The 12,011-nt window shown below is 42.3% G+C and overlaps 1 protein-coding gene across 1 annotated transcript; it reads right to left on the bottom strand.

Moving 5' to 3' along the window:
* Window positions 1-4,159: 4,159 nt before the first annotated feature.
* OR52M1 (olfactory receptor family 52 subfamily M member 1) lies at window positions 4,160-5,112 on the bottom strand. Its single transcript, XM_017894329.1, is given in 2 exon segments — window positions 4,160-4,884; window positions 4,887-5,112. Coding segments are annotated over 2 exon segments (951 nt in total).
* Window positions 5,113-12,011: the final 6,899 nt, after the last annotated feature.

The raw sequence follows: 12,011 nt of genomic DNA, 5'->3' as shown, positions 1-12,011 counted from the left end.
GGGGTGTGTGGGGGGGGACGTGAGTGTGTGTGTGAGAGGGGGGGGAGATGTGAGTATGTGTGTGAGAGAGAGAGGGGGCAGTCCCATGTGATGGCTAGACCTCTATGAAGGGAAATAGAGCCAATATTCCCTTTACCTCCAGGAAAGAGTTGACAGGGTCTTGGAAAAGAGACATTTTTTTAAAGTTCTGCATTTTAACTTGCTTTTTTTTTGTATTCCAGACAAGCCCCCAGATGAAAGAGTTCCCTGACCCCCATCACAGGACATGTGACAAGGGTGTGGCTCATCTGTTTGGCTGCTGTGTGTGCTCAAACTCCTTATGGGAAGGAGAACACACAGACAGGCAGGTGCAAGACAGCCCGAGGCAAGCACCGTGGGCTCCAGCCCCACAGCAGTGTCCGAGATGGGAGCCTGTGACTCCCAAACCCCAAGTGAGCATGTGTTATGGTGTGCTCAGTGGGATGGGTGGGGATGGAAAGGGATGGAATGGGAAGATGATCTTCTCCTGGAGTTTGACAATTCAGTGGCTGATCTCTTCTGTGACCACCCCCAGCCAAACTCCTTTCAGTGTTCAGATGCTGCTTCTCTTCTCTCTGCTGTTCTGCCATTCTTCTGTTCATCTCATCTGCTTGTGGGATCTGGGGTTTATATAAGGGTACAGGATGGGGGGTATGGCAGGCCAAAAGGCAACTTTTGGGTGCAAATATAGGAATGCATGTTCCCATTTAGGGCCGTGGGTTTCCAGGCTTGAGGGTGGGGCCTTTGCCAGGGAACATAATTAACTCTAAAAACCATTCTGTTATACAGTTACTTCCTCTTTTATCAGCCCCTGCCTATTCTCAGCAGAATATGCTGTCTTTACCCCTATGTATCATCCTGGCAGCCCAAAGAGGTGAGAGCAGCTCCTGAGGGAATACCTGTTGCTGCACCAAAGTGTTACCTTTTACTAGAGAAAAATAGGTCACCTCTGAAAGCCCAAAGCATTTAGGTTATCTGCAGTTTCAACATCCTCAAGGGCATCCCTTCCCATGCCATGTTTCAGTGTCTCGTGTTGGCCTGACTTTAGAATAACACTATTTGCTGAGCTCTCAAACATTTCTGGAGCTCTGTACTTGTAACAATTGTCTTTAGTTGGTTTCTCAGTTGTGTGTCATTGCAGGGGGCTTTCTCTGGTTGCTTACAAAGAGACCCTTAAGTTCTCAAGCCTAGCCGTGAACTGTTTAGCCCTCAATTTCATTATTCTGCAGGGGCATCAATATAACTTAGAAGAAACCAATAAACTCTACTTATCTAAGATGGGTCTAATCCCATCTTAGTATCTTACTGCAGGATATGCTTATGAAGGAGAATGTGTGAGGGAGCTGGAGGAAGTTGAGAGAAACTAATGGAAAATGCCAGCGTGACATCTATAAAGGATTGAGAGAGTATGCTAAGGAGATCTATAAACTTTGGCCTTGCTGAAACTTTTAGAAGTTCCATGTGAGAGTCCTGGAGTCATAGTTCCCTGTCAGAAGTGTGCATTTCCAAATGGGTCTATTCTATGTCCCTGTCATCTTGGATCACTGGGAACAGCTTCTGGGAAATGTGGCCTCGGTAGGAGCATGGTGATAGTAGATGGCAGCAGTTAAAGCTGTTAGTCAACTGCATTCACTGTTGAAGATCTGGAAGGTACCCTTAAAGGTTGCAACAATAATTTTCATGGCTTCTTGTATGTTTCATAAGTTGTTTCACCTTTTATGCTTAGGTGGCCAACTTAATGTCCCTTGGCTACATCTAGATTTCACAACTTTAATATTATAATACACGAAAGCTAGAATTGTAGGAACATGCTATTCTATAACTAATCTGACAGACTGCACAACTTTTGGAGAATGAAGACAAGATGCATTCATATGATAGGCTGAATTCCAAGAAATTCCATAAATTGGGTCCCAACTCATGTCTAATTTCTTCCAGTATACTTTCCTCCAGAAAAATGTGCTGTGGGAGAACAGCAAGGTTTCTATCTCTCTCCTGAGGTTAACCTTATTCGATGACATTTTAAAATCACATCAGAGGTAATTCTGGGTCATTGTGCTTTGCCCTTTCACCCCTGCTCCATAGAGAGCTGGTGAGCACATACTTTGCACTGATTCCAAATATCTTCCTCTAGTTGCCAACCATGGTGGGATATGTAAAGCAGAAGACTTACCTTATGATTGCTTTTCCATTCATAGGAAGAACACTCAATTCCTCTAAACTCGAATGAAAGTTTAGGGAAAGCTACTCATTATGGTGTGATAGGATGGAAGCTAGAGATGCATGTAATTGGATCCCTAAATGGTCACACATTCCAGATGTCCCATTAGTGGAGTGGTTTCCATTCTCTGGACTGGACTAGCCAAAGAGAAACTAGAAAGCAGTTTCTCTGGTTTCATGCGGTGCTCTTTCCTTTGCACTTGACTACTCCTTTGGTCAGTTTGGTGTTTACCTAAAGCCTAGCGTATTCAACGTTTTCCTGACTTTATGGAGTTGTAGAATTAGTGAGCAGACCTTGATTGACATTTTGTCCTTCCTCTGGAAACAGCACTGTAAAAGAGACTGCTGGCCGGCCGTGGTGGCTCATGCCTGTAATCCCAGCACTTTGGGAGGCTGAGGCGGGCAGACAGATCACGAGGTCAGGAGATCGAGACCATCCTGGCTAACATGGTGAAACCCCGTCTCTACTAAAAACACAAAAATTAGCCTGGCATGGTGGTGGGTACCTGTAGTCCCAGCTACTCGGGAGGCTGAGGCAGGAGAATGGCGTGAACCCAGGAGGTGGAGCTTGCAGTGAGCCAAGATCGCGCCACTGCACTCCAGCCTGGGCGACAGAGTGAGACTCCGTCTCAAAAAAAAAAAAAAAAAAAAAAAAAAAAAAAAAAAATACTGCTTTTTGATCTGTACACTTCTGACTTTAGAAATAATGGGTGTAGCTAATGACTAAGTGCATGACAACCCAGACCTCCAGGAAAGACCTTTCAGCGTCCTTCCTCAGTTAAGCAAAATGTGGATCAGAGGCTGGAAGCTTTTGAGCTTTGAAAACAAACTTGGCTGAATTCCTGGTTTCACTGTTGCTCTCTAAGTGACCTTGGGCAATTCTATCACTTCTGGGAACCTCAATTTCTTCATCTGCAAAATGGAGTAATTCTTACCTTACAATGTGGTTGGGAGGACTATGTCAGTAATTCTATCAATAGTAAGTAAATGCTTTATTCATATAAACTATGTTCTAGTCATTGAGCTAACATTTAATCTGGAGGATAAAGTCACTGTCTCTATAAACTATATAACTTGCAACTTGAAGGTGATTCATTTTAAGGATGTAGCACACTATCAGCAGGAATCCTACAGATGGATTAGGGTTTGGGGAGTGTTTCTGTGGGAAAGGGAAGGCTTATTTCCAGAGTCCTCAGATGCATCAAGCCTGCAGAGAAAATACAACAAAGGCAATGTTGAGACATGGTAACCTGGTCTCATTTTCCTTCATTGACCTGACAATTTTTTTCAGGCCACATTCTGTTTCGTAAGTATCCCCAAATCTTCTGGGCATATACAAGTGAGCCTTCTAGAACACATTATTATAGGCAGCTTGAACAGCATCTCAATTATGAGACGCTTAACTCAGGAAGTCTCATCTTGCAGCTAAGGAAACTTCAATTAAAATGACTTGGTTTTTAGAATTTACCTTAAAGGATATACAGAAAACAAAGAATGGAAAGTATTAATACATAACTTTACAATGTATTACAAACTCCAACCAAACGTGGAGCTAGGCAGCTTAAGTAACTACGCAGTTCATAAAGCAAGGGTGTTCTGTCCTATTTTCTCATAAAATATAAATGATACCTCGTGTCAGGATATTTTCAAGAATTACATGACACAATGCTAAATATTAGCAGCTTGTTGCTGTCGTTGGTTTACCTTCTTTGCAGCTCAAATATCCTTTAGTCATAAGTTTTATATTTTCCACCTTTAGGACTTAGAGTTGTATACTTTCTTAGAATCCCTTTGGAACTACAAAAGTTGGAGACCACAGCGCCTAATATCTCAAACTGCTTGTAAAGTTCCCAATGGGAAGCAGTCTACCATATTTAAACACCTTCCCTCTGAGCTTATTTGAGAGAGAAGAAAATAGTAATCATCTAATCTTCGTTTTTATCTTCGGGATTTGGAGAAGACTCTCTCGGATCTGCTTGGTGTGAACAGCATAGACAATAGGATTGAGGATTGGAGGAATGAGGAGATAGAAGTTGGCCAGTAGAGTGTGGACTGGAAGAGGCACACAGTGACCAAATCGGTGAATCAGAGAAGAAACAGCAATGGGAACATAAAAGATCAGGATGGCACAGATGTGAGAAGCGCATGTCCCCAAGGTTTTAAGCCTGGCCTTGGGAGTGGCTAGCCCCATCACAGCCCTGAAAATAATCACATAGGATGCAGCAATAGCCACTGCGTCCAGGATCAACACCAGAAAGCCAATGCTCAGCCGATAGACATTATTGACCCTGTTCTCGCCACATGTCAGGGCAACTACAGCCATGTGCTCACAATAGGAGTGGGAGATAACATGGGCTTTATAGAGGGGCAGCTGCAGGCGGATCATCAAAGGCAGAGGTCCAATGTAGAGAATGCCCCGGAGGAGGGAAGCAAGGCCCAAACGACACACCACTATATGAGTGAGCACCATGCGATGACGTAGTGGGTTGCAGATGGCCACGTAGCGATCAAAAGCCATGGCAAGGAAGATGCCTGACTCAACAGTGGCAAAGCAGTGGATAAGGAACATTTGGCCCAAGCAGGCATCCAGGCCAATGTCACCAGCACCAAACCAGAAGATTCCCAGAAGTTTGGGCACAGTGGAATAGACAGAACCAGGTCAACGGCAGCCAACATGCACAGGAAAAAGTACATGGGCTGGTGCAGGCTGTGCTCTACCCTTACCACAGCCAGGATGGTCGTATTCCCCACCACAGCCACCAGGTACATGGAGCCAAAGGGGATGGAGAGCCAGATGTGCAGGGACTCCAGTCCTGGGATGCCAGTGAGCTGGAAGGAGCTGGGTACTGAGCAGACATTATGAAAAGTGAGCATGGTTATTTATATGTGAACCTTCTCACTTGTACCACTAAATGTAGCAGGATGTTTTTCCTAGAAATAAAAGACAATATTTTACTCTAAGGTCCTATAATAGGGTCACTGACTAGATGTTAGATAATAAGTCATCCTTAGAAGAAATTCTAGAATGTCAGTGTCACATTATACTAAAATGTTCACAACATCTTATGAAGCACGAGCCAAACACTCATTTGCAATGAAATATGTCTTTTTGCAGTATGACCTTCAAGGAGTGATATTCTTGCATCAGTGAATGAAATGACCTAAAGCAAATAACTATTTGGTCCTTTACCACTGCAGGTAGGCTATGAGGCGGTGCTTGAGATCATATTGGAAGGCTTTAGCGTGTACAGCTCCTTGAAAGAAAAGGAGATGAACTGAAGTGTCAGAGGGTCAGACACCTGGGACTATCTAGGCTCTATGGTAAACCAAAGCTTAAGCCTGGGATCAGAATTGACTACTGGATGAGCGGAAATGTCTAATTTGCAGGCCAAAGTCACAAGGCAGAGACTTGGGATGGTAAAGATGAGACCTTCCAGAGGGTGGAAACAAAGTGATTTCTGAAAGATGAAAGCTGACCAAAACTCAGTTTATGTGTATTTGATGCCCAAAGGCAAAGACTGGCAAGGGTCTCCTCCCTTCATGAAGGCTGAATATGAAGATAAGGCTCCAGAAACAGGGTTATCAGCAGGGAGGAAAAAGACATTCAGTGCAGAGTGGCATGAAGCCTAAGACAAATGTTTGGCCATGAAACACCCTTACTTGGAGTCCAGAGCAACTCACTAAAAAGATGTCAATTTAAAGAAAATACATGAAAACAATTTGTGTTGTCTCTGGTTATTTTTTTTTTTTTTAATCTTTGTCTAAAAGATCATACCAGAATGTGTTCCTTATATATCAGGAATGTGAAAGAAAGTGAGGAGCACATAAGAAGTTTCATACTCCACATCTTGAGCCTAGTTAGATTGACTACAGAATAGTCAGTAATCTGGGCTTAGGACGTTTCTAGATCTGTCTTCAGATCTTGGCAGTGACAGCTTAGGCGAACTGCTTTATCCCATTAGTGAAATACAACTAACCACACTTGGAAACAAACTTAAAGCCGTGGCCTAGAGAAGTTGTCATAACTAAATGAAAATGCAGGGTCTGACAGTAACACTAAGCATTAGCTCTTTATTCTGTTGAGACTAACATGCAAAGCCAAAAATGTTCAAACTTCAAAAGACTCTGGAATGTCTATCTCCAGGAAGCTGTGGTGCTTGGGAGGATGACTGCTGTACGTCTGATGTTATCCCATAAAACCTCTCCATAAGCTGGGTTCACCTTAAGGTTCTCAAAGATTATGACAAGTGGACACAGTGTTGACAATAACTGCAAATAGGGAAGATAAAAAGGCTGAGTCATTGGGGCTGGGAAGGAAAGGAGTACACAGGAACTGGCCTGTGAATGTGAATTGTTCTTCATTTGCACAGATCCCTGTTCTATGTCCCAGATGCTGTATTTTACTCATGGGCTGTATCACCCAGACTACCTTGTCCTCTGTTTTCCAGGTGGGCTCAATCAATGTGAGGCACTAACAGGAGATACCAGGGTAAAACCTACTCTCTAGTTCCCTTCCTGCCAGCTATGTTTGGCAGTGTCTTGGTCTTCTACCAAAGGCCCCAGCTCCTGAAGTGATCCTTCCTGTGTTCTGGCAACCATGCCCTGCTTTACCCGGTCAGTTCTGGGCTAAGTAGTGCTGCTTACTGTTAGTCCCCGTGCCTCCCCATCCCTTGTCCAGTTCCTTAACTCTTCTCATGCCTCTGTAGATAGTCCCTTCAACTGCCCCTTTGACTATGCCACTTGTTATTTCATGAATATATCAGACCAGATCCAACAGTATATAATTTTTACCCAGTATTATCTCTTGACAAGACTGCTTCCTCAGTAGGACAAGAATCTGAAACTTGATGAGTCACAGAACTAATCCTAAAGGCAAAAGAGCTATAAACTCGTGGCAATCAGGGGCTAGATAATCTTTTCCCTGATAGTTAGATTTACAATAAAGGGGGACTTTTCTATTTTACTTCTATGTCTAATCAAATGGCTTTTACAGCTTGAATATGTCCTACTAAAAAAGCTGTAATGTGGAAAAGTTTTGTTCTACTCCAGAAATGTAGAGTTCTTGAATGGAAAAATTAGCAGGACTCAACCAAGTGGATTTTTCTGTTGCCATGATTCCTAAGTACAGCTATTACTCCTCCTATATTAGTGAGAAAGCTGTTTCAGGGTCCATCTTTCCTTCTAATGCAATTTGAATCCCTTCACTTCTTCCCTGGCAAATGACTCCCTTCTAGATTTGTGCAGAGATCATGTTATAGGAGGAACTTACAACTGTGAATTGGTCTCATCTATGATTTGAATTTCTTGGTGAATTGTGGACACAAGATGAAGTGACTTTTCATGAAATCCAATAGGCCTGTAGTATCACAGACCTTGTTCCAGCCATGTCAGATGTCCTCTGGACTGACCTGAAACTCTGGAGAATGTGGAGTTTATCTTCTCTCACTTTCCTTCCTCGTACCTGACAACATACAGGGCTGTTCCCTGATGGATACCTCCATTTCATCTCTTCCTATTCATTTCTGGGAACATGTCATGAAACTGAAGAGCATATCTTTGACTAGAGAGATGCACTTCAGCTGCTACATGGGGAGGATCAACTCTTGGGATAAGTTTTTGACCCCTGTCTTTTCCCCTAAGATCCTAACACTGAGAGTAGCTCTTTAATTCATACCTCATTTGTCAGGAACAGTTCTCATACCTTAAATACAGTAGTCTGCTGCAGCTTCTGTACAGGGATGGTATGAGCATAAGGATTCTGCAAAGCAACCTCTCGTCTGAGTAATCCATCCAAACACATCCACCATAACCTGCCATAGCTTTTACCATTCCTCACCCTGCTTACTACCTTCCAATGAGACTGCATTTTTGTTTCCCAACTGCAACATGTCCTTTTGCTTCTGAGAATAATACATGTTCTTTCCTGATATTGAAATGACATTCTTCCTTCCTCCCTCACCTAGTGAATCCTTACATGTTCACCTTGCCATAGCTTAGATATCAACTTTAGTGAACCTTGCCTTGATTTCTTGGTTCAGCACCCTATTTCTGTACTGCCTGAATAGTTCTGAATTGTATTCTGATGTATGTTTCCCCAAACAGAATAAGTTCTAAAGGAGTGGTGATCTTACCTGTATTTTACTAGAAGTCATGTGCTAGCATAGTACTTGGCTCTGTTGAATAAGAATAAAATATTGCATCTAAAGAACATGGTGATATATTAAAGGGTCTTGTATTGGCATTAGTGAACTAGAGGCTTCATCAGACTCCTTGTTTGTGGCTCTGTGGAAACTCTACCCATTCGAAATCCCCTTCCAAGGGAATCCCTTTCCTGAGTCTTGCCTTAGACTTATAGGATTATGACCTAAGTTGACTACCCAAGGTCTATTCATCCTTATAAGCTGGAAACTCCTCCCTATGACCCCTATTCTTTTTCTATATCATTCTTTATAAGATATTCTTACCTGGGCTGGGTCATGTCAGTAAGAGCCTGGGGTTCTACAAATGCCTCAGAGACCTTACACTTAAAAGTATTCTGCTCAGGTGTCTAGGGAATTCCATCTGGGATCTCAGCCGACTTTCCTCAATATAGAAAGTTAATAGCAGGCTTTGTCCCAGAAGGATGAGCACAGAATCTAAACTTAAAGTACAGCTGTTTCTGCCATGCCAGGGTTGGTCCAGAGAGAAGGAACAGACCCATTAATAGAGTCATAATGCCTTGAGTCTATCCAAGTCCTCTTGTTTCTTGCATCTGGCCTTCCTGGTATCTGCAGCTATTCTACAGACACCAAGTAGAAATCAAAGACCTTCCTGGGGTGGGGATGAGTTTCCTGGAGCTCAGGTTCAACTCCAATCCCCTCTCTGTCTAAAGTCTAATCTCTTTACAGTATTAAGGGGTGATGGTAGGATCCTAAATTATTTAAGACAACTGAATAGCAACTCTTCAAAATTAGATACTGAAGAGATTTTTCCCCCACTCTGGTTTATATTGTGGAAAGGACTCTACCTTGTGGGCGGAATGGTAGATCTTCTTTACATCTTTTTGAATGAAACCGTCTCTAACATTCTAACATCCCTTTTCTTAAAGTGAAAAACTGAAGAATCAGTTTTTTCCTTCAAGCATTCCAATGGGATGTTCATGGGTTGGAGTGTCACACTTCAGGATGTGTAACAAGGCATGGCCTCTGAAGCTTCAAAGGCTTGAGTTTGCAAAGCCAGCCCAGTTACATACTCACTATGTGACCTCAAGCAAGTTACATCATTTCCAGTTCTTCAAGCATAAATTGAATAATCTCTTTGGGTAGTAGTTATATCTTGGGTACTATATATGAAGGGCCTAGTAAGACAAACATGACAAATGCTTAAACAGCATTATCACCATTACTGCTGTCCCTGTGTCTTCAGGAAGGGCTAGGTCTAAGCCTGGGAGATACAACCTGACCTTCTCTTTCAGGCCAGGAGCTAATATAGTCAAGGAAGGGGCTAATGCAGTAGAATCATTATGGGAAGGATCTCATTTTCACTTCTACTCCCCTTTCAGAGGATTCTACCTCTATAGAACCTCGGGAGAAGCTGGGAACTTCCAGAAGCTTGCAACCTGTTCCCCAAACTTACATTTTACATTCTGTGTGAAATTGCTGGTAGTGGCCAAAATATACAGGATCCTTCTGTCCTGCATTTATGCTGTACCCTTAGCCAAGTAAAAATAGGACTATCAGTCTATACAGATTCATATCCAGATTTTGAAATTCATATCCAGCATTCACCACCATCAGTGGATAAACTCTGCTTTGATAAACTTAGTATCTCAGTCTATTCTGTATCTGGATGCCTGTACAACATTTGAAAACTAAAAGTATCCAATAAACCAATGTACTTGTTGAATGTCCTCAAGGTTGCAGTAAGGCCTCATCCCTTAATTTGATGTACTAACTTTCAAAACCTCATTCTTCCAACTTAGGGGAGATATGCATCAGATGTGCAGGAAACAGTGTTACCTTTCGCTGTAGGAAAATATCTTAAGGTAAACAGAGATGCGTATTCAGCCTTGGAAACGCATCTGAACCAGAAGCAAACTGGTTGACATTCTAACACTGTCCCCATTCTAACACTGTCCAGGAGAGGGCGCCCTGGCCCCAAAATGAGATTATGCCACTGGCTGATGGGGCTCCAAGCTTGGTGTCATTAAATATCTTAAATCTTCATTTGAATGCAACTACTCAGATTTTCCCATTCAATCCTATTTTACAGCTAGGTCAATCAAAGATGAAAAGTCAGAACAACACAATACCAACAACAACAAATTGAATATTGAATATTGGACTCTTAGTTTATAACTTTATCAGTTCAGCGTTATAATTTCTCTGAAATAAGCATTTTTCATGTTCAATTGTAGAATAAGATTCTAAACTTGTTAGCCCAGATACTTAATTGGATTACATGGAGGTAAATAACAACTGAGGGACTTTTATACATCTCTGAAGCCTGAGAATTTCCCTCAAATGGGAATACTGATGCTATAACAGAGAAAGCATTTTTCTTAAAGCCACCTTCCTAACCTCACAAGGGGTACATCCAGGATTCAGGCTCTGAGATCAAACCTGAGCTTATTCTTGTCCATGACAGAAGTGGTATACTGCCATGGTTGAGTATAGACAACAGCCCCAGTGACAGTTCTGACACTTACAAGATTTGTCTTTGACCAAGTTATGTCTAAATCTTTAGACTTCCTTATTTCACCCTTGATCTCCATTCCTAAGTCTCATTTCTTTTATTTCAGTAGTTTTTGGAAAACAGGTGGGTTTTGGTTACACAGGTTAGTGGTGATTTCTGAGACTTGGTGCACCTGTCACCCAAGCAGTATATGCTGTACCCAGTGTGTAGCCTTTTATTCCTCACCCGCTCCCATCCTTCCCCACGGAGTACCCAAAGTCCATTATATCATCCTTATGCCTTTGCATCCTCATAGCTTAGCTCCCACTTATAAGTGAGGACATACAATATTTGGTTTTTCATTCCTGAGTTACTTTTCACTGAGAATGAGGGTCACCAATTTTATTCAGTTTGCTGCAAATGCCATTATTTCACTGCTTTTTATAGCTGAGTTGTATTCCGTCCACTTGTTGTATTCTATCCACTTGTTGTCTGATGGACATCTAGGCTGGTCCCATATTTTTGCAATTGTGAATTGTGCTGCTATAAACGTGTATACAAGTGTCCTCTTTATGTAATGTTCTCTCATTTCTTTTGTGAGTTTACCTTCTGCAGGAACAACCCTATGAGAGAATAACTTTTTTTGAAATGGGGCCTCGTCTTGTTGCCCAGACTGGAGTGCAACGGCACGAACACGGTTCACCACAGCCCCAGCTCCTGGGCTGAAGTTGATCCTCCCAAGCAGCTGGGACCACAGGAACATGCCACCACACCCAGCTAATTTTTTAATGAGATGTAAACTTCTTTAATCTCCACTTTTCAAATCAGAGACCCCATTGTCTCAACCCAAAATCTCCTTAAGCTGATAAGCAACTTCAGCAAAGTCTCAGGATACAAAATTAATGTGCAAAAATCACAAGCATTCTTATACACCAGTAACAGACAAGCAGAGAGCCAAATCAGGAATGAACTTCCATTCACAATTGCTTCAAAGAGAATAAAATACCTAGGAATCCAACTTACAAGGGATGTAAAGGACCTCTTCAAGGAGAACTACAAACCACTGCTCAGTGAAATCAAAGAGGACACAAACAAATGGAAGAACATACCATGCTCATGGA

Source organism: Rhinopithecus bieti, unplaced genomic scaffold (genome assembly GCF_001698545.2).
Source record: "Rhinopithecus bieti isolate Rb0 unplaced genomic scaffold, ASM169854v2 scaffold_21412, whole genome shotgun sequence".
NCBI lineage: Eukaryota > Metazoa > Chordata > Mammalia > Primates > Cercopithecidae > Rhinopithecus > Rhinopithecus bieti.
This window is presented reverse-complemented; position numbering and strand designations above follow the sequence as displayed.